This window comes from Monodon monoceros, unplaced genomic scaffold, assembly GCF_005190385.1.
Source record: "Monodon monoceros isolate NGI ecotype Baffin Bay Population unplaced genomic scaffold, NGI_Narwhal_1 Super_Scaffold_7, whole genome shotgun sequence".
Taxonomy (NCBI): Eukaryota; Metazoa; Chordata; class Mammalia; order Artiodactyla; family Monodontidae; genus Monodon; species Monodon monoceros.
In genome coordinates, this window is record NW_021703784.1 from 21,341,682 (window position 1) to 21,365,506 (window position 23,825).

Sequence of the window (23,825 nt, forward strand, 5' to 3'; positions counted from 1 at the left end):
TGAATTCAGTTTGATGATATTCTGTTGAGAATTTTTGCCTATATGTTCATCAGAGATATTGGCCTATAATTTTCTTTTCTTGTGGTTTCCTTGTCTGGTTTGGTTTGGTATCAGAGTAATGCTGGCCTTGTAAAATGACTTTGGAATCTGTTTTTTGGAAGACTTCGAGAAGCATTGGTATTAATTCTTCTTTGAATGTTTGGTAGAATTTACCAGTGAAGCTGTCAGGTCCTGGACTTTTGTTTATAGGGAGTTTATAAATTACTGATTCAGTCTCCTTATCAATAATCAATCTGTTCAGATTTTCTGTGTCTTCATATTCAGTCTTGGAAGTTTGTATGTTTCTAAGAATTTATCCACTTCTTCTAGGTTGTCCAATTTGTTGGCATATAATTGTTCGTAGTAGTCTCTTATGATCCTGTATATTGCTGTGGTATCAGTTGTAACATCTCTTTTATTTCTGATTTTATTTATTTTAGCTCTTTCTTATTGAGTCTGGCTAAAGGTTTATCAATTTTGTTCATTTTTTCAAAGAACCAGCTCTTAGTTTCATTGATCTCTTCTACTGTCTTTTAGTCTCTATTTCATTTACTGCTGCTCTAATATTTGTTATTTCCTTCCTTCTAGTAACTTTGGGCTTAGTTTGTTCTTTTAGTTCCTTGAGATGTAAAGTTAAGTTGTGTATTTGAGTTTTTTTGTTTCTTGAAGTAGGCATTTATTGATATGAACTTCTCTCTTAGAACTTCTGCTGCATCCATAAGTTTTGTATATAATATTTTCATTTGTCTCAAGGTATTTTTCTATTTCACTTTTGATTCTTTCTTTGACCCATAGTAGCATGTTGTACCCATAACGGTAGCATGTTGTTTAATCTCCACATATTTGTGAATATTCCAGTTTTCTCGTGTAATTGATTTCTAGTTTCATACCATTGTGGTTAGAAGAAATGTTTGATATGATTTCAGCCTTCTTAAATTTGTTAAGACTTGTTTTGTGGCCTAACATATGATCTATCCTGGAGAATGTTCCATGTGCACTTGAGAAAAATGTATGTTCTATTGCTTTTGGATGGAACGTTTTGCATGTGTGTATGTATACCTTAAGTTCATCTGATTTAACTTGTCATTTAAGGCCAATGTTTTCTTACTGTTTTCTGTCTGAATGATCTATCCATTTATGTAAATGGGTTATCAAAGTCCCCTACTATTATTTATTGCTGTTTATTTCTACCTTTAGGTCTGTTAACATTTGCTTTATATGTTTAGGTGCTCCTACATTGGGTGCATAAATATTTTCAAATGTTATATCCTGTTGTTGGATTGACATCATTATGTAATACTCTTCTTTGTCTGTTATTACAGTCTTTGTTTTAAAGTTTATTTTGTCTGATATAAGTATAGCTACTCCAGCTTTCTTTTGGTTTCCATTTTCATGAAATATCTTTTCCCATCCCCTCATTTTCAGTCTGTGAGTGTTCTTAGGTCTGAAGTGAGTCTCTTGTAGGCAGCATGTAGATGAGTCTTGTTTTTTTATCCTTTCAGTCCCTCTCTGTCTTTTGATTGGAGAAATTACTCCACTTATATTTAAAGTAATTATCGATAGATATGTTATTGCCATTTCTGTTGTTTTCTGGCTGTTTTGTGGTTCCTCTGTTCACTTCTTCTCCTCTTGCTTTCTTCCTTTGTGGTTTGATAACTTTAGTGATATGCTTAGGTTCCTTTGTTATTATGTATCTACTTTAGGTTTTTGCTTGTTGGTTACCATGAAGCTTACATGTAACAACTTATATTTGTAACATTATTTTTATGTTGATACCAACTTAAGTTTGAACACATTGTAAAGCTCTACATATTTATTCTCCCCCCCAACATTTTGTTTTCTGATGTCACATTTTACATCTTTTTATCTTGTATACCCTTACTTAAATATTGTAGTTACAGTTATTTTTTACTATTTCTGTCTTTTAACCTTCATATTAGCTTTATAAGTAATTAATTCACTACCTTTACCATATATTTATCTTTACCAGTGAGATTTATACTTTTATATATTATTAATTAGCACCCTTTCTTTTCAGCTTAAAAAAGTGCCTTTAACATCTCTTATAAGGCCGGTTTAGTGGTGATGAACTCCTTTAGCTTTTGCTGGTCTGGAAACCTCTATCTCTCCTTCAATTCTGAATGATAACTTTGCTAGATAGAGTATTCTTGGTTGGAAATTTTTGTCTTTCAGCGCTTGGAATATATTGTGCCATTTCCTTCTGTCCTTTAACATTTCTGCTGAAAAATCTGCTGATAGTCTAATGGGGTTTCCCTTATACGTAATAAGTTGTTTTTCTCTTGTAGGTTTTAAGATTCTCTCCTTGTCTTTACCTTTTGACATTTTAATTATAATGTGTCTCAGTATAGATTTCTGGGTTCATCTATTTCGAACGCTCTGGGCTTCCTAGGTCTGAATTTCTGTTTCCCCAAGTTAGAACACTTTTCAGCCATTATTTCTTCAAATAAGTTTTCTTCCCCTTTCTCTTTTTTCTTTTTCTGGGACCCCTATAATGTGATGTTTAATGCATTTGATGTTGTCGCATTTAAGCTATCTTCACTTTTTTTCATTCTTTTTTCTTTTTGCTTCTCTGATTGGGTGAGTTCCTTTGCCCTGTCTCAGGTTCACTGATCATTTCTTCTGCTTCATCAATCTGTTGTTGACCCCTCCCCCCGGGTATTTTTCAATTCAGTTATTCTTTAGTTCTGTGACTTCTGTTTGGAACTTTCTTATATTTTCTATCTCTGTTGAAGTTCTCACTGTGTTCATCCATTCTTCTCCCAAGTTCAGTGAGCATTTTTATGACCATTGCTGGAAATTTTTATCAGGTAAATTACTTATCTCCACTTCGCTAACTTTTTTCCTGAGCTTTTATCTTGTTCTTTCATTTAGAACATATTTCTCTATTTCTTCATTTTGCTTGATTCTATATTGGTTTCTATGCATTACATGAAACAACCACCTCTTCCAGTCTTGAACCATTGTCCTTGTGTAAGAGATGAACCTTTTCATTCAACCCTGCCCTAGCTCTTGGTTTTCTCTCAACCCTTTGTAATTGTCCAAGCAGCCTATTTTATTTTTAATAGCTCCCAGTAGTTGAGGATGTACCAAGATTAGTCAGTGTCCCAAAGGGGAGAGAGCTCAGTCAGTACCTTTTATTCAGGCTGATTGGAAACCAGGTCCTCAGGCAGCAGCTTTTCAAGAATGAAAATATATGCAGTCCTCTAGGACTGCAAGCATAAGCATGCTGGCCCCCAGAGCCAAGCCATCTGGAGGTGTCCTCTGGCAGCAGTCACAAAAACTGGGACTCCAAGTGGGGGTATAAACTCCTTTCTGGGAGATACCACTGTTCTGTAGTCATGCATAGGGGAGTGAAAAGATGGTGTCCCCTGGGTACCTTCTTTGAGAGCACCTCCATAACCTCTAGGTGTGTGCCAAACCTGAAGCCTGCCCCCAGGGCTGAAGTTCCTGGATGAGCAAATAGGCCACTTTTACAAAAAGACTGGGGGTGTGTTTCAGTCTGCTGTCTGTGCAATATCCTAGGGATGGTAGTCTTCTAAGAACTGTCTCTATAATTGTTACAGTCCTGTGGGACCCAGGAATGCAAGCCCCCCTGGTCAGGCGATCAAGGGGCATTCCCTGGGTGACAGCTGCAAAAACTGTGTCACCAAATGTAAAAACCAGTGCACCAGAGGTGTGTAGAGCCTCCCCTCCAGGAGATAGAGACACTCTGGAGCACAGCAGAGGGAAAGCACAAAAATGGTGCCCACTAGCTGAAGCGGAGCAGAGGGGGAGTACAAAGGTGGCATCCACTGAAAAAAGGAAAAGAAGAGAAAGAAAAAGAGGATGGGAGGAAAAGGAAAGAAAGAAGAAAAAGTAAAAGATGACACCCATCAGAAAGGGGGGGAAAAAGATGGTGCCTGAAGGCTTTAGCAGTGCAGAGGAAAGTAGGAAGATAGTGTCCACGAGCCTCTGTCCTGGGGAGTATCCCAGCAGACCCCTGCCCCTTAGACCAATGCCTTAAAATTAGTAAATGAATCTCTTTCACATGAAGTCTGGGTGCTTTTCAAAGGGCTGCTTGTGGACTGAGCTCTGGGGTGGGTGATCCTGGGCGTAAGCCGTTTAAGAACCCTCCCTCAGGGCTTCGCTGGTGGTGCAGTGGTTAAGAATCCACCTGCCAGTGCAGGGGACACAGGTTCAAGCCCTAGACCAGGAAGATCCCACATGCCACAGAGCAACTAAGCCCATGCACCACAACTACTGAGCCTGTGCTCTAGAGCCCACGAGCCACAACTACTGAGCCCGTGCACCTAGAGCCCATGCTCCGCAACAAGAGAAACCACTGCAGTGAGAAGCCCGCGCACAGCAGTAGCCCCCACTCTCCACAGCTAGAGAAAAGCCTGCGCACAGCAACAAAGACCCAGTGCAGCCAAAAATAAAATAAAATTTAAAAAAAGGAACCCTCCCTCAGTTCCACAAAGCCCCACATGTCTCATGGCATGAGACATGTTGGTCTTCAAAGTGAGATGTTTTGGGGGCTCATCCCTCAGATGCCAGATCTTAAAAGTTGGGGTGACCTATGTGGGGTATGAACCCTTCACTCCTTCTGGGGAAGCTCTGGGTTTTGAGTTTCTTCCTGACTATGGGTCATTGCACGAGGGGTGGGGTTTATGGTGAGATAGTGTCTCAGCCTTTTCTACCCACTTGGATGTAGTTTCCTTCTCATTTGCCCAATGTAACAGGATGTAGTTTCCTTCTCATTTGCCCAATGTAACAGGGTCTCTCCGCCAGTTTTGAGGGGTTATTCAGAGGAAATTGTTCCATATATAGCTGTTGATACAGTGTATCCATGGAAGGAGGTGAGTTCAAGGTCTTCCTACATCACCATCTTGCTAAAATTTCTAATTAAGGGTTTTTTGTTGTGGTTATTCATTACTCTTTAATAATCTATAAGCACAAACTTTTAAGAATTACAATTTTTAATATTCAGTTCCGTAATTTAAGCATGAAGAAACTCTAGCTTGAATCTTGCCAGAATTGTTTAGGAAAGCTGGATGTACATGAATTTCATTTGCTCTGCATTTACATCATCCTAATCTTTTTTATAACAATTGCATGTTTTTTCATCAGCCTTTGACATTTAGAAAGTAAGAGCTATGCATTAAAACCTCTACAAGAAAGTAAACTTTAATGAAATTTTTTTTCTCTCAGTCCCAAAGGGAACTTGAACTCTAAAATTGACTGTTGTATATAATAAAAGGCATGGCTGCAGCTGAAAGCATTTATAATAAAGTACAGAGCTCAATTTCTACTTTATCCTCTGTCTACATTCATCAGATAGCTGGGTATATAACTTTATGATAGAGCATTCTTCCTAAGAAGTGTGTGAAAGCTAAAAAAATCAAATAAATCTGGGTTCGAAATAGTGAAACCAGATTAAATGTGAGGAAACTAGACTGAGTACAACTACTCAACATATATAAAGATACATATTAAACAAACATTTGCACAGATTGACATTGCTGGCCTACAGGAACCCCCTTCTGGGTTTAAGAATAAGGTTCAGTTTCCTTTTCTGTTTTTTAAAATGGTGGAGGTTGGGAGTGTCAGGGCAGAAAGGAAGTGCTTTAGTTAAGCAGAGTCTGGTATTCCTTCCTGTCTGCATACTTCCTGAAGGCTGTTACACAGATGGAGAAAGGGTGTGGGGAGGAGGTCCTCCTTGTGGAGAGGAGATTGGTGTCTTAGCAGCTTTAATCAAGATTGCTATGACCTATATGCCCTGAGCAAAGTAGCACTTTTCATACACTATCCTATTTAATCCTCTCAATAAGGCTTTGAGGTGTAGGTAATTTTCTCATTTTAAAATTGAAGAAAAAGGGTAAGTAACGTGCACAAATTAGTGTTTGAGCCAGGAGTCTAAGTGGGCTCCTGACTGCAGAACCAAAGACCTTTACACCTGGATGTATGCACATTAATGATGCACTGACTGTATCCTGAGGAAGCCAAGGGTGGATGATGGTCTGAAGGCTTTTCAGTAAAATGTTACTTATTTGATTATCCTCCCACGATTTGGCTTTTTTAGTATTTGGTTTAAGTTGGTTACGCTAAGGAAATAAACAGTATAAAACACTTGTTTGAAATGAGCATTTGACACTGCCGATCGTGTCCTCCCTGAAAAGATCATCTCCTTCATTGTTCCATTGTCAGGGAGTGCTGAGTAGCTGAACGTCATCTCTGGCATCTTGGTTGCATGTCAGGACCACACAGCTAAAGTGTATTGACTAATCCCATGCACTGTCCCTAGAGAAAATGGAGTCTAACCCTGTGTGGTTGCCACCTGGGAGTTATGGCCTTTCAAATCTCAGCGCTGTTAGCCTTAACTGCAAGCTGTTTTGAATCTGCCCCACACAGGTGCATGCTTCGGGCATCAGCCAGAGATTTGGGCAGGATTTATACACAATGTTTGGGGCTCCCACTATTCAGTTTTCTCCTTTCTGGGATTCGCCCCCCCCTCACTTTCCAGCTGCTCTGGTTACCTCCATCTCTATTCTCTAGTTTTTTCAAGCCAGTAAGAGTGCAGATTTCTCTCCCAGTTTTAGTCACCCCTACACCCTGGGGCCCATCCTCTGGCTGAAAGCTGTAAAAATAGGAAACTTACCCAGTGCCATGCCATTCCCTTCTGCCAAGCATCAGACTTTTACCTCCACTGTCTATCTTCTTTTGGTTACTCTTTAGTGCCTTCAGGTAGGCCTTTATATTTTTCTTTAATTTTGTCCAGAGTTTATAGTTGTTACCTGTGCGTATGTGTTGAGGGCCAGAGGACACACACGGCAGAAAGGTCCAAAAGGAACCTTAATGAGCTGTCTTTTTAAGTATCAAATTCTGTGCAAATCAATCAGTTTTCATGTTAAAATTAGATACAGCTGACATCAAAAATGTCTTAGAATTATGATCTCACAAAATCATGATTCACTGTTGACCTTTCTTACTTCTGCCTGTTTTGTTCATACTATCTTTACCACCTAAATGTCTCCTCAGTTCAATTACTGTTTGAGAATGATTTATTGAGTAGTTAACTTCATGCAAGTCGTGGTGCTAGATCCTCTACCTATTGAAATCGTGTTCATTCAAAATTCACATCAAATGCACATGACTCCAGGATCACTCCCTCACTCCTAATCGGTAGATAGATGTGCTTTATTGTTCTTCTGAATACCTTTGATGTTTTGTTTCCTCCTTATGACATTTTATTTATTAATATACTTGCTTTCCCCTCACCCCCCCCCCCATCACCAGCCTTGTTCCCCCATTAGATTGTAAACTTTACCATGGCAAGGGCAAGTCTCACTCATGTTTGTATCCATCCATGCTTCCTTAAACATGCTTTTTAAAGTCAGGAACCAAAAAGATACATGAAAGTCTTTGCAGTTGGAAAAAAGGGGGGGAATATAGAACACTGGTTTCCTATATCTCTATCCTCAGTAGTAGAGTGGAACATCAGATAATAAAGCATTCTTGTTTCTAGAGAGCAACTTAATAGAGACAACTCTTCTTCCCCTAATTCTTCTTCTCCTTCCTCTTTGTTTACCTCCTCCTCTTCCTCTTTCCCCTTCTCCTCCCCTCTCTCCTTTTCTCCTTCCTTTCTTTTTCTCACTATTTAATTGTGATCTAATTTAATCTTCAACTTTCTTTGTATGCTTAGTCTCCGCTTCAAAATGGGATATGTGTTGGTATGAAACCCTTTTGCTTTAATTTAACTGTTATAGTTCAGTAAGGGATCCCTTCTTTTACCTATGAAAACTTAGTGCCAGAACTTAACTAAATAGCACAGTGATGTCTCCAAGATAGTTAGGCGAATAACCCAAATGTTTGATTCTTCCTTAATTTATAAACTACTGAGCCATAGTAATGAACGAACTGTAAAATGAGAACTGTAGAAATAAGATTAAGTGAATTAAATTATTTTCCCTAATAATCTCACTTCTTCCTTAGATTCAGGTCAGAAGACATTTAAAAGGAGAAGATCCATCATAAACTGGGCCTTCTGGCGGGGCTCTAGCACTCACCTGGATAACTTGCCCATGTCACCAACATCTCCTGTGCCAGGACAGCTCTTTGGGGTTTCTCTGCCAAATATCTGTGAGAACGACAATCTGCCCAAAGCTGTCTTGGTAAGTCTCATTTTGGCCTGTAACACTAACAGGAAAGGAGGTTTAGGAAAGGAGAGCTCAGGGAGGTAAATCTATCCCCAAATGGAAAATTATAGACACCCATGGCTCTGGCTGAGAATCTTTATTATTACTTCAAAGAATAAAAATCTGATTAAGCTATTGCAGAGTCATAAGGCAGACAGAATGGGGAGAGATGATCTAGTCTACTGGTTTCAGGGAAAAGCCACATAAACCTGCTCAGATAAATTAGAATCTGCTTTGTAGAAAGAGAATCCACATTAGCCCTCACATTTCTCCCACAGCCTTTCTTGAACCCTACATTGTTCAGAAAGTCTCATTTAATCACTTTAGCAACAGAGACTAAATCTTATATTTCTATACTAAATCTTATATTTGTATTCTAGGTCTTTAAGCATAAAGATACATCTGCTGGCATTTAATTATCTTTTGTATGTAAAAGAGATCAAATGAAAGCCATTGAGTATTATTGTCTCTGGTTAATATAGTAAATGATCACTGTTAAGCAACATTCATTGAGTGTCCACTATCCTCCAAGCACTATGCTAGATGCCTGGCACTTTTGCCTGTATTGTGCATCTATTGTACTAGTCTAGCCACTTTATTCCTTATCCGTCACAACAGATTTAGAGGGTAGTTACCATCATCATCATCATCATCACCATCATTCCTACTTTACAAATTAAAGGGAAAAAAACCCTCGAGTTTACCAAAGGTCACACAATAAATACGTGTCATAGCTAGGTTCCAGATCCCATGGGTTGCTCGTCTCCAACACCTATTCTTTTCCTACGTGGCAAGCAGAGGACACACAGAAAGAAAGAAAGCAAAATGAAAGGTTGAAGAGAATGGAATGGAATGGAATGAAGAAAACTTCCTGGAAGAGATGATTTTGGAGGCTGATTTTAAAAGAAGGAAGTAAATACAGGAAGTAGAATAAAATGTAAAGTCATATAAAAAGAAAGACAAGCAAGTGGAGAGTGAATTTGGCAAGAGCATTTCCATATTATGGGAAAAGAGTCCGTATTAGAGAATAATGGGGAAAGAGTAGTTAGGGAGGAGAGAGACAAGTTAACAGGTACCTTGAAGTGACTGTTGGTTCACTGAAAAAAGACAGTCTCATTAAAGCAAGCGTTTAAAGTAAAGTGTTTTAGATGTTGAATATAGCAAGAATAAATAGGAGAAAGAGATTTATAGATAGCAAAAAACAAATTGACTTTAAATCTCTAGGAGGCCATCTAGCCCCAATCCTTCAGGGCTTCCCCCTGTTATACCCTAGCCTCTGGCAGCTGGACAGGGCGAATGTATGTTCCCTTGCTTGTTATGCATGAGGTGCCATTTTGATTTTTTTCCCCTTGTTCCCCATAGGATATGCTTTTCTTTCTTAACCAAAAAGGACCCCTCACAAAAGGCATCTTCAGACAGTCGGCCAATGTGAAATCCTGCAGAGAGCTGAAAGAGAAACTGAATTCTGGAGCTGAAGTACAACTAGACTGTGAATCTATTTTCGTGATAGCATCTGTCTTAAAGGTAGGGAAAGTTCTCCCTTCATCCACCCCACAGCATAGCTCTGGAGAAAGACAACTGGTTTCTCTCACTATAACATTATCCCCATCTGCAAAGGACCATAATAGAATTAGAATCTTAAAAAGTGTTAATAACACAAAGTCACATTGGCATTTAAAAGCCACTGCTGATATGGTATGTCAGATAGGCTTTTTAAAATTTTTTCATCCCACAGCACTCTTCTCATCTTCACGTCTGCCAATCCCATGCAAAAAATTAAATAAAAATTAAAAATAATCATAACACACAGCATGTTTACCAAAGTAAACATCCTGATGACTTTCTCACAATCTCACTATCTTCCTAATGAAGGCAAAATTTTCAGAAGTAAACTTTTATTAAACTTTGAAACAGAGTTTACCAGAGTAAACAAACATTTGCCTAACAACTGAAACAAAAAATTGCTCACTGAGACCACTGAAAATTCCATTCATTTATACAGTCTCCCCCTAATGCCTTTTAAAAGTAAAGTTGGAGTAGGAATGACTCCAACATCCAGTCCTTCTTTTATGAAATCCTTACCACATTTGGCATTCTTAAAGATTCTCACCCTTCATCCCATGTGTGTCTGGCATTTCACAGTAAGCTTCTTTGCTGCAAATATTTTTGCCACATAACTCATTGACCACAGGTCAACTTTACCATAAAAAATAAAATAACTGGTTGGTTTTGACATACACAATATAAAAATCATGACAGGTGATGATGACTGGTCCCAAGAGTTGGTTTCATATTTTGAAACACACTACATTGGAGGTGAAGGAGGCCAAGGACCTTGAAGGCATAGCATGAACCCACATTTCCCCTAGAACTTAGGAACATTTATCAATGGACAAATGACAGTATGCCAAAAACATACAATGGTGTGGAAGGCTTTCACAAGCACTCAGGCACAAATATGCATCCTAGTACATAGTATTTGAAACCTGGTGCCTCTCTTAATGAAGGAAGAAATTTTAGCAAAAAAGAAAAAGTGTGATGCTGAACAAGAGACGAATCAACAAGCAAAAAAAATGTATAAAGTACTATGAACGAAAGACTTGGAAGACAAGTGCTTAAGTACAACCCACAAAATAATGTCAGTTCATTGCGCAGTATTGCCATGAATCTACACACATTTTAAATGCGTTCAGATATTTTGCATTTCACAATAAAGTCTTTAATTTTGTTATTCTCGTGTTTCATTATATCCTTTTTAATGTTCCTCATTTATTTTTTGTTATTTTACCTTTTATGGTAGAATTGCCTTACAGCCAATTCATTATTTGGTAAAAGTTTTTGCAGCAAAAATGCTTGTGGCAGATAAGCTTACTTATGGCAAAAAAACCCTAGAACCCACCCCTGTGGTTACTTAACTCACATCCACAGTTGAGTTAGACTTCTAAAATGTTTTCCTCCTCACATTCTTGAAAATGCCTCACATTTTTGGAAAACCTAGAGTCAAAACCAGCTTTTAGCAGAGGTTTTGGCCTCAGCAATAGCTTCTGCAGACCAGCATCAGGCTCCCATCTCCCAGCAGGGTTGGAATGCACCAGAGCTAGGGGTGGAGACAGTGCCCCAGCCTGCATCCCAGGGCCTGGAGCATAAAAACCAAATTAAGGAAAACATGGTGAAGAAGACTCTTGCATATCCCTACTGCTGGTCAGTTGCTTACAGAATCATACTTCATGACTTAATGAACAATCAGATGTCTCTTGGTAAAAGGGCCATGTCTGCTCTTAAACAATCCCTGCCATGGACTTTCACAATAAAGTATCACTCAGAAGAACTGGAGAATTGGAGCTAGGGTCATCTAATTTATTTTACACAGGATTTGTGATTACCCTTCAATCCTGGAGTACAATAAAAGTATGTATGGTGTGCTTAGCCACATACATGCAGATATATGCATGATGAATTTTTTTTCATATAATTAGGCTTTCTCCCATCTCTTAATTTAAGAAGTTAAAGCCTATGTTTTAGAAAATTTTCCTTACTATGCTATTCATCACAGCACTATGCTTCTTAAAACTTTGTACTAAATTGTTGATGCTATTACAAAGAAGTATGGTTCTAGAAGAGTTAAACTGTATTTCAGATTGAAGAAATTGTACTTATAGAGGAATAAACAAAAGACAGAAAGTAATCCAAATGATTGAAAAGTCTGGCTAGATGGGTTCCAACTAATTAAAGTTTCATAATCATATAACTGTGTTTTACTCTCATTTCTTCCAAGTGGTTGCAGGAAAGGGAAACTTTTTGCCGAAAGTTTTTGAGCTTTTGTTTTGTTTTGTTTCTTGTTTTTAAGACTATTTGGAAGTGATACTTAAGTTTTCCTTTAATGTTTTGCTTATACTGGTTTTGTTTAAATATAAGCTTAACCTTCAAACTATAATTGGAAGAAAATTGCTTGAGATACTGTAATTTTGATCCATCAGACCTTTGAGGAAAAGTTCATTTTTAATCCTAGGAATCTCATCTCAAATTAATATGGGCATTCTGCTGATGGCTTGGGTTCTGGTTTTGGAGGGGAGGAGGCTTTCCGTTGAGTGCTAAGAGTTGGTGATTGTAATTCAGAACCAGCTCTCACATCCTTTCTCAGACCGATGGTGGTTGTTATTTCGCAACTTGTTATTCCAGCTGTGGAGAGTTCATTGAGATGTTACAAGTTATTATCTTTCAAGTGTAGGTTTTAAGATTTAATGATGTTTTTCTTCAAAACAGATCATAAGTATTTTTTCCACTGAGATTTAAAAAGAGAGGCATTGTCACTGCCCCAATTTGAAATAACAGATTTTGGCTCTTCTGACTCTGGCTTTTAAAGTAGGTGCAGCAACTAAAATTAGTCTGAAATTGTGAAAATTCGGTAGCTTTACCCAAAAGAAAGAGGTAACTTTTGTGATGACACATCTGAATCACAAGTATCCAGGTACATTTCTGCTGAAAAATGTAATAGAACAGAGAAAGACTTTGTATCAATCATCTTCCTACTTGTTAACTACTCTAAAACAAATGTATGATAATAGGTAACATGACTACAAAGAGGTTTATAAAAATTATTTTAGAATCTCAGTTATAGTTAGTTGACCTTCCCTTGTCCTTCACTGATATTTGACCATATGACAAATAGCAACAGTTCAGTAATGACCTCGACTATGTCTGGGACTGTGCTTGGCATTAAGGTGTATGATGTAGAAGGTGAGGGTCTGATCCTGCCCTGAAGGAGCTAATAAGCTAGTGGGGGACATGCTCACCTAATTAGCTAACTGCAACACTTAGGTATCACAGCTTCCATCTTAGTAATAAAAACATGACATATAAGCAACAAGTTGTGCATTGCCGTTTTAAAGCACATAGATGATGTTGCTCATTCGATTTTCCAGCAAGGACTAAAATTATTCAATTGCAGACTTTCACCTATCTCCATGTTGTAGGCAGGAACTTGCAAAAGGATAGTCAACCATGGGTACAGTGCTTAGATATGAAATTGAGTTTTGTCTGCCTGAAGTTTACTAAGGTGGAGATCAGACTTTGCAAGCTTGGCTTGTTAGAACCATGCCAAAAGCAGCAGAGAGAGTTGGCCTAGATCAGAAAGGAACATAGGACCAAGACCAAAATTAGTTCATTTTTAAGCTTTTTATTAACATATGTCAAACAACAAACTCCGTTGATTATATCCTACTTGTGTCATAGTCTGGTTTCACCACACCTAGCCCTGCCAGTGGCCTCAAAATAAAAGGCTCTCAAAGGCCAGACAGGATAATGTACCAGGGACATTTTTTTTTTTTTTTTTTTTTTTTTTTTTTTGCGGTACGCGGGCCTCTCACTGTTGTGGCCTCTCCTGTTGCGGAGCACAGGCTCCGGACGCGCAGGCTCGGCGGCCATGGCTCACGGGCCCAGCCGCCCCGTGGCATGTGGGATCCTCCCGGACCCGGGCACGAACCTGTGTCCCCTGCATCGGCAGGCGGACTCCCAACCACAGCGCCACCAGGGAAGCCCCCAGGGACATATTATTTAATGTACATTAGGCATGGGGTGCTGTCCTAGGCTCCCAGAGCCCAGTCATAGTCTGGAGTGCTTTCTCCCCATGATACATGAGAGCCCTTCTATGGGGAATATAAGGAGAAATTCTAAGTACCTCTGGATGGAATTATTCACCAATGCCACTGGAATATAAAGTTCTAAAATAACAGGGACTTGGTTTTATTTACTACTCTATCCCTAGCACCTTAAACAGTGCCTGGAACGCATGAATAAATATGTATAGAATGATTGGATGACTGATTACCACATTATGAATCTCACAAATATCTTCATGCATTTCTTTTAACTAGTGAAATAAAAAGGATTTAGGATGGTTTGCCAGACCCTGCCATGTTATACTAATTTGCTAAAATGTACACACACAGGAGGTTTCATCCCAAACAGGTTGTCCATTATCTTTACCACTATAGTCCAGAATCCAATTTCCCTCTAGTTTTTGTTAGAAAAATATCAAAGCATGCATTTCTATATGTGCACATCATTGAAGGGTTAGCACAGAGCTCTGTGTATTCCAAAGAAGGGACACCTTAACTGTACTTTCCAATAACGTGTCTTCTTTGTAATTTCTCTCATATATAATTAGCATGAGAATAACAATTTAAAATATTTATTTTTCCCTCTATATAAGGATTTTCTACGAAATATTCCAGGAAGTACTTTTTCGTCAGATCTCTATGATCATTGGGTCTGTGTAATGGATCAAGGAAATGATGAAGAGAAAATACATGCAGTTCAAAGGTAATTATTCTAATTTGGTCATTTCTCAAAAATACTTTTTAAAAAACTTACATTTTATAAGTTTGTCTATTAATGTAATATGACTATCAAAGTCAAATCCATGAGGACCAGTTTAAAAATAGATTTATGCTAGCTACTGTCATTGTTATTGTTTTTTACCCCTAACCTTATTAACGTGGAATACTCTACCATTGTACACCTTCTGTATATCTGAATCTGATAGGAGCTGAAACCCATTAGACCAATAGCTAACACAGTAGACCCAATCTACAATTTATAATCTTAGTTTTGGTAAATATTTAACTAACCAGACAATTCCTTATATACTTCACTTAGCAACTGAATTCACATAGAGAAAATTCCTTCCCCTCAGGGAACTAAGTCTAGTCGAATAGATAGAATAGATGAAACAAAGAATAACAGTGTAGTATAATCAGTGAAAGAGATATATGAAGAAGGATATGTGGGAATACTACAGAGAGAAAAGTGTATTGTCTGTATTCATGCAAAGAATGCATTGTCTGTATTCATGCAAAGGTAAGTTGCTGGCAGGACTCACCATCCTGATTCCTGAATATTTCCTGCATTATAAGAGAAGCAATACTTCCAGCTCTCTGAAAACCCAAGAATCCCAATATCATTTATTTGCCTATGCTTGTTTAGTACAGGTTTTTCTTGAGCAGCTTTCAAATACAAATTATTATCTACACACTGCTATTGATAGACACCTTTTATCAGTAGAAGAAAATAGTATAACTGTTGAAGACACCAGAATCAAAGCCATGTAACAAAATTCTATCTCTGCATCCATTAAGTTTTGGTGGAAACCATTCAGAGGTAGTGAACATCAGATTTTGTATTTTGTTGCTCATTGTCTAAAACTTTATATTCTACAAACTGTTAAATGGGTGATTTTTTTTTTAAAGAGGGTAGACTTATGGCTTTCATACAAATACAAAATTAACACATGTGAAAGATTTTATTTAAAACATTAATTAATGAGAGAACTAGTAAGATATTACTGCCAGTTCGAAGGAGATTTCAAACTATCAATACCACAACTTACATAGTTAACTCAGAAATGCTGAAATGAATTTACAAGTAGATGCAAAACTGACTTTTACTACTGGGGCACGGGGGTGTATGCACAAATAAACCATTTATCTCTCCACCAGACAGAATTTTCCAGTCTATAGACAAGTGTTAAGTGCACTGCTGTCAGTAATCTACAGTTTTCAGAGTTGTAAAATAACTCAAAGGTTTAGGGCCCCCATAGAATCAGATACCCTAGAGCAGGGGTCCCCAACCCCTGGGCCATGGACCAGTAGCAGTCTGTGGCCTGTGAGGAACCGGGCCGCACAGCAGGAGGTAAGTGCGCGGTGGGTAAGCAAGCGAAGCTTCATCTGCTTCTCCCCATCGCACCCCATCGCTCACATTACCGCCTGAACCATCCCCCCAACCCCACTGTCCATGAAAAAATTGTTGCCCATGAAACCGGTCCCCGGTGCCAAAAAGGTTGGGGACCACTGCCCTAGAGTGTGATAGACAGTGCCTCACTTTCCATTGAATACATTCAGTAATCTTTTGGTCCATTTCAGTATCTTTCATAATTTGTCCCTACAAAACTGTACTCATTGTCAGTCCATAGTGCCGAAAAAACACCTCTCTGCTGTTTATGCAACAGGAGTCAGATTACCCAGTGTAACCCCAGGTTACAGATTCTTGCTGGAAAAAAGCAACAAGCATGACTATCAGCATATGTTTTCTGTATGGTAGTAAAAATCATTTTTAGTGAATGTTCATTTAAAATTCCTTACCAATTACAAAATAGGAACAGTAGGAAAAATACTATCGTAAGCTTGACTTATGTGTGATAGTAACACCAGTGAGATAAAGAGATGTGGGACAAAACTGATCTCGGAAGATGTGGGAGCAGAGCATAAGCTCTTAGAATGGACCTGGGAGTCTTCGTAGCTGAAGTTTGGGTTTTTACCAAGAGACAGAATCCTTGTGTTGCCACTTGGAAGTAAAGGAGCATATTAAGTATAACTGTTTAATTTCATCAGAAAGTTTTTTGGGGTATTGGTTGAGAATATTCTGGAATGTTACAGGATTTGCATAAGACACATTGTACCAGTTTCAGGTAAATATTTCAGGCAGCATTTTTTTAGGAACCATTTTTCTGCATTCTTTCACATTTTCATTGGATTGTGAAGGCAGTGTACAAAATAAATAAATAAATCTCCAGTGCTCACCTTCTCTCCTATGTACAGGCAGTCCTCACTTTGCATGTACCATGTTAACACACTTTCCTGTACATCTCAACTGTGAAAAGCAAGGGCTGCCTGGCTATACAAGTTTTCTATGAAATGTTTGCTTAAAGAGTGCATTTTTCTGTCTTTAGGCTATTAGACCAGCTTCCAAGAGCCAATGTTATTCTCCTAAGGTATCTTTTTGGGGTATTATACAACATTGAGCAACATTCCTCATCCAATCAGATGACTGCATTTAATTTAGCAGTGTGCATCGCTCCAAGCATTCTTTGGCCTCCTACTTCCTCCAGCCCAGAACTAGAAAACGAATTTACAAAAAAGGTAATGAAGTTTTTCATTTTTATGCTGTGAGGGACCAAGTCCCCATTTTGAACCTAACATTCAGGGTATTAATTCTGAAAGATATTTTCTTAAATAACTTCAGTACATACCCTTATAAATTTGAGTTCATTGAGTGTTTTATCCTATCCTGGTAGACTGTAGAAAGGTGATTTCTTGAGCAAAAAAGTGATAGCAGTTGGATTACTTCCCTTTTCCCTTTCAGGAGGAAAACCAACTATGACTGACTGACTTAAACCATAGAGTGATAAGAAAGCAGTTGATATGATTTTAAAAAGAAATAAGGACTTTGGAATTTGACAGGTCAGGGTTGGATTCTCAGCCCTACCACTTGCCAGATGTACAATCTTGGGCAAAATTAGTTACATTGATCCACAGTTTCCTCATCTAAAAAATGGAGGTGTTGATAATATCGACATAGTTCATACAGTAGTTACTTGAAATCACACTCATGTAGGGCCTGGTGGTTAGTACAGGGGTGGGGGTATCGGTTCCCCTTGCTCCCAACATTCTGCCTGCTCCTTTGCCTCAGCTGTTGGGGCAAGAAAACTATGTAAAGGTTCCGGTATATCCCATGGAGGCACAAAGCTCCCTAGTAAAGTCTTACCTCTTCCCCCAAGCACCTCCAGTTAGGGAGCCTAAGGGAAGAGACTAGTCAGGCAAAATGCAAGTTTTCTCTCCAGCTGCCTCTCTCCTTCACAATAAATCCACAGAGGATACCTACCCACTTCCCACGCTTATGACACCTGCCTTTTACATAAGAAATGCATTTTATAAATGTTCATCTAATGATGCTTCATGAATTTTAATGAGAAGGTTTATTTCTTCACCCCAAATGCCCTATAGAGAATACTTAAAATTACTCTAATTTTAAAGACAGAACTATTGGCATAAAAATGTTAGCATTAAGCCAAGGCCACACATAATAACAAATAATAACTTTAGTCCACTGATTAAAGTTAATTTCTATGCTCAAACTACTCTTGAAAGTATTATAGTTTGTTAGAGGAAACTGTATTGTATACTTTTAAAGCAGACATGAATTTTTCTCAGGATTCTTTTGCATTTTTTGTTAGAATCAGGATTCATATATGAAATGTGATTTATAGACATGCTATATGAGAAGTAGCAGTTCATTTTTGTCCCTTTTTTGTACAGGTTTCTCTTCTTATACAATTTCTGATTGAAAATTGCTGTCGGATATTTGGAGAAGAAATCACTTCCCTCTTGGGAGAGGTTTCAGTGAGATGTGATACTAGAGAGAATGCCTCAGGTATTGTGAATAATTGGATTGTTTTTTGTGGGAAACAGACACACATCTGTGAAGATCAGCTGGGACAGTGGTTATCCTGGAGCCCACAGCAGCTCAGGTGAAGGGGCCTCTCACCTGGGTTAGTGGGCCTAGGACTTCTGCTCCTTCCTTAGAAGGCCTGCTAATAGGTCAGAGTATGTTAACACTGTGGTAGTGTTAAGAAATGTATAAGACAAGGTTCCAAACTCCAAGAAGTTGTTAGTGGCAGCATTATATGGTATGATGTTTTTAACCTTTCTTTAAATAAAACTTTACAAGGAACCCCAATATGAATAACACAGCTGCTGTGGTTGAAACTGGAGTAGGAGGCCCAGAGGCAGTAGAGGCAGCCCTGGTTTTTTTGCTCCTCACCTTCCTCCTAGAGGTCCCTGAGACTTCTCAGAATTCTAGTGCACTGCAAAAACACTTTAAAAACAACTAGCATCATGGGGCAAGCCAGGGTGTGTTAGGGGTAAAGACATTCAACGTTCCAGATTATGAATTCCTGTACCACCAATTATTAGTTACGTTACCTTTGGCCAATTATTCTATGCCACTGAAAATCATTATCTTCGTTTATAAATATGGATAAACCATAATATCTAACTGTGATGGTTGTATTAAAGATTAAATAAAGGATAGTAAAAAATCTTTGTCAAATAGAGATTGTTAGGGTTAGTAAATGGTATCTCTGAGACTAGAGTTAATTATGTATATCCACCAGCTAATCCATTTAAAAGACAAGAGTCTTATTCAGAACCTGGGTATATCTGGCATTAATTCCTTTATATTTTTAACTGTTTCTTGGTATCTCCTCATTGCTTTGAGGAAATCTTACTTAAGGAAAGCCCATTTCTTCAGGAACTGAGGTAAATCTATTATACCCCAACAGTTTATTTTTAATTCTGCACTTACTACTGGGAAGACTGTGAAAGATCCTTTCTTTCTTTAGAGTAGGAATTTGAACAATCTGCATGAAAACAGAATTAAGCTAAACATCATCACAGTTGGGTAAGTAAAAACAATAATCATGATTCGCTTTTTCAACAGATATCTCTTGCTTCCAACTGAATGACTCCTCCTATGACAGCTTGGAGAATGAGCTGAACGAGGATGTTGATGCCCCGTGTAGTGACTTGGTAAAGAAACTTGGTCAGGGTAGCAGGAGCATGGACTCTGTGTTAACCCTCAGTGACTATGACCTCGACCAGCCTGAGGCAGAAGGTCTTTTAACCCTGAGCGACTTTGACTTAGACCATTCTAAAGATGAAGACATTCAAATGGAGCAGCCTCTTGAATCCAAGCCAGTGAACATTGCAGTGTACACAAAGGAACCCCTGCAGGATCATGCCAGGGCCCCCTCTGGCATGAGCACGCCCAGCCACCTGTCCACAACTGCAGCAGATGCTCCAAAAAGCTTGAGGCGACACCGGCGCTGCTCAGAGCCCAGCTACGACTATCTAGATTCAAAGCTTTCCTATCTCAGGGAGTTTTATCAGAAAAAGCTACGCAAGTCCAGCTGTGATGCAGTTCTCTCGAAAAAAGATGAGAGCCATCTGAATCAGAATCAACCCCTCCAGGAAGAGGGTAAGACATGTTTTAAAAAGAGTTTAGTCATAGGCACTGATATCAAGAAAAATGCCACTAATAAAAATGTTAAGAAGAAAAGCTTGTCTGATAATGAAGGAAATCATGTAAAACTTTTTCCTAAATCCAAGCCAGTAGCTATCTCCATGGCATCTTATAGTCACATGTCCTCATGTGATCATCCCAGGAACCAGACCTTTGATACAGATACATCTGGATACTCCCCACCACACACAACAGATACCCTCAAGAGTTCAAGGAGGCACCGGCGATGCTCAGAGCCCAACATTGATGACCAACACTGCAAACTGACCTATCTCAGGGGGATTCATTCAAAGAAACAACATAAAGCCAGCTATGAAGCCAGTCTCTTGCATGGAGAGGAGGATTATCTCAAGCGGCACAAGTCTTTGCAAATGGAGGGGCAAAAGCTTATTAATCAGAGTTTGGTCATGGGGATTGAGGTGGGCAAGACTAGTGCCACAAACCAAAACACTGATAAGGTTTTACCCCCAAGATTAAACATTTGCTCAAGGACTAGCTATTCCAGCTTGTCCTCCCCAGGCACTTCTCCATCTGGCTCATCAGTGAGCTCCCAAGACAGTGCTTTTTCTCAGATTTCTGAACACTCCGTGTTTACACCCACTGAAACTTCCTCTCCAATAGATTGCACTTTTCAGGCTCAAAGAAAGCAGGAAGAGCTTTCTTCTGACTTTAGCAGTTCCAGCCTCATTTCTGGAATTCCTGGTCCCTCATCAGGGCAGGCCAGCGGCCACCTGGCTTATACAAAAAAGGACAGTGTAGAGTGGCATTCACAAATGCATTCTGTAACTCTTCACCCCAGCACATGGTTGAGAAATGGAGTAGCCAGTTTGAAAAACTGGTCCCTCAAAAAGAAGGCAAGGGCACCCAGACCAGAGGAAAATAAAATAGGTTCTCTAAAAGGACACACAGAGCCTCCTCCACATGCTTCTGGTGTTCCAGAAGCCAACGCACTGCATGAGAGACAGAAAGACATGCCCCGAAGGGCGGCTGAAGGACTTGGAGCTGTGCAAACAGCCCGCTGGTATAGTTCTTACCCCAGCCAGGACTCAGAGAAACACTGTAGCTCTCCAGTCAGCCTAGTGGAAGACAGACTCGGGCTTTGTATGAAGTCACCCAAGGAAGGAGAGATTAGTGGGCAGTGTTCTCCTGGTACTCTGCCTCACGGAAGATCCTCACCCAGCTCTTTGACTGTGGATCATGTGTGCAGCCCAGACTCAGGGCCTACAGTGGTTTGTGATGTTGAGGACAGACATTTGACCAAAGACATTTAACCACAATAAGAATCTGATGTCTACAAGAACAGAAACTGGGCTAATCATGATATAAAGATAATAATTATTATGACCTCTTTGTGTAAAATACCTGGGATGGGTAGCATAAGGATAATCATTGCTAATACTTAGGACAACAAAAGAATTCTCTTTATTGAGACTATTTGGCAAAAAGTTTAGACTAAAAACTTTTGTCACCTAAGTGTTTGGGAGGCTTTTCCTTATTAGAGCATGGTTTGATCCTGTCATGCGTTTTAAGAGCTACAAGCAGAGGGCTAGAGAAAGCATCTTCTGTAGAGGAAACATGCCATGTATGATGAAATTAGTAACCTGAGAAAGCCAGGAAGTCAAAAGTGAAGAATAGAAACTGGAGAGAGAGAGGGAAGGGTGGAAAGAAACCATCCACATTCCATGGAATGTGTTTAATAAGTAGGCAAGAAAAATGCCACTAATCAAAGCTACAGAAGGAAAACATGTTCAATAATAAAGGAAATTATTTGAAACTTTTCCCCAAATCTGAACCAGTGGCCATTTCTGTGACATCTTATAGTCAGTCACATGCCCTCGCAACATCATTTCAGGTATTAGCCCATTGATGCAACTAGAGAGGAAGAAAACTACAGTGATTCAAGAGCCATGAGTACCATGATATAATGGTTTTTGTTTGTTTGTTTTGTTTCTTTGGTTGTGTTGGTTGTGCTTTTCCATTAGTGTTTCATTGCTCTGCAGAGGTTCCAGGACACAGAACTGTGAGGAGAAAGAAGGAGATGGTTGCTCATTTCAATGTCCTTGCAAGGTGCCTGAGCTAGAAACATTCTCCAGAAATGCATTTTTCCTATTATAACGTGACCTTCTGACTGTGTTTGCTGTCTTAGTGTGGAGGAAAAAACTGCCACAGCAGTCCTTTCTCTGTTACACGATTGCTGTTGCCAACATGTGATCAAAGCATGGCTCCTCTTTGTTGAAATTTTTTTCTGCTCCTTGCCTCTTAGATTAGTCAGCCAGAAAAAATTACTGGTAAATCATCCCTTTTCTGATTGTCACTTGGCAGTTGAGAACAGTTTTGAGGTTGGCAGGTTATAAAGAGTCACAGAATAGAGGAGCCATAAGAGTGGCTGTCAGGCCTCCTTTCAGACAGTCATCGGCTTTGGATTTTCTTACCTCCAGAAGTTTTTACATATTCTTTGTTCCAAATGATTCATGGTTTATACCCCATTGGTTCATTTCATATCCATGGACATTTCTCCTCTCTTGCCTTAAAGTTTATACCAGTACCTCTCCTGGATTATTTCCATGGATTATTTGGCCTTGCCAGCCAGTGTGAAGGGGTAGAATCAGAAATGGATGTGCATCTTCCTTCATTTTAAATACTTATAAGAAGTTGCTTAGAGCCCATTTGGTTTCTTTAGTTCAGTATCAGATGGACCTTCCTCCCACAAATTTGCTTAATTCCAAATTATTTTTCTCAGCCACCCAGAAACTTTCATGTCAAAATGTTCTTTCACTGTTGTCCTAAAGGTTGCATTTTTCAGTTATAGAAAAAAAAAATAATGTTTTCTGTAAGATAGAAGAAATCCTTTCAGTATTAGCTCTAGGTGCTACCTACCTCTAGGGGACATGGCCCTGTTTGTCCTAAGCATTATAATTAACTTTTAGAACCCTCTCCAAAGAGCTCCTTTATGACACTGGCCATCTCAGTCACAGATGTGAAGTAGATTTTACCTTATAACTAACCACTCCTATATTTAGACTCCTAAGTGTCCATAGGCATCTTTTGTGGTATAATATATAAAGGCAACAGGGATTCCCCTCACCCTTAGGGCATACTACTGCAGAACCACAAGATGTGAATGAAGCTCTTATGGCTTGGAGTGTCTTTCTAGAAGAAATTGCTTCTCTACTTAACAAAATAATAGTTCTATCCTTTTTGCTTTCATATTGATGGATAGGAAATCATCCACTCAGTTTGAAGCATGGAAGAAAATAGATGCTGAGGTTCTTCAATAACCATTCCTACTCTCTGTGTTCCCTTAGATACTCCTGTAACATTTAATGTGAATAGTTAATATTGCTGTAAAGTATTATATTGTATGATTTGAAGACAGACTACATGTCATTTTATCATACTCTGTCAATCTATAATATATTAGACCAATGCTTTATCTAAAATGCTTTTGAGTTTGTATAATATATCTTGACAAATTTTACTACCATATGTTATGTAATAAATGTGTATTTTTGTACTTGCAGAAACTGCTGCTAAATTTTAAAGTTGTTTGGTTTTAAAGGCACTGATAATGGATATGTATGAAGTCCATTTTGTCTATTAAATAAAACACCATTCTTCAGAGTTAACAGTCCCACCAGAGCAATATTGCCCTTTGTAGACTCATTTTAGCTAATGAGCCCAATTTCTGCTTAACATTGGAAATTTCATAAAATGTAATTAATGTTGAATTGGATC

General features: G+C 38.8%; 1 protein-coding gene across 1 annotated transcript in view; it reads left to right on the forward strand.

Annotated features, from left to right (window-relative positions):
• ARHGAP20 (Rho GTPase activating protein 20) overlaps positions 1–23,600 on the forward strand; it is a 147,455-nt gene extending 123,855 nt beyond the window's left edge. The window contains exons 10-15 of the mRNA XM_029208693.1: positions 8,032–8,210; positions 9,597–9,758; positions 14,446–14,555; positions 16,960–17,149; positions 18,326–18,440; positions 19,509–23,600. Coding sequence (XP_029064526.1) covers positions 8,032–8,210; positions 9,597–9,758; positions 14,446–14,555; positions 16,960–17,149; positions 18,326–18,440; positions 19,509–21,361 — 2,609 coding nt within the window. The 3' untranslated portion in view covers positions 21,362–23,600. The remainder of the gene's footprint in view (positions 1–8,031; positions 8,211–9,596; positions 9,759–14,445; positions 14,556–16,959; positions 17,150–18,325; positions 18,441–19,508) is intronic.
• The last annotated feature ends 225 nt before the right edge of the window (positions 23,601–23,825 follow it).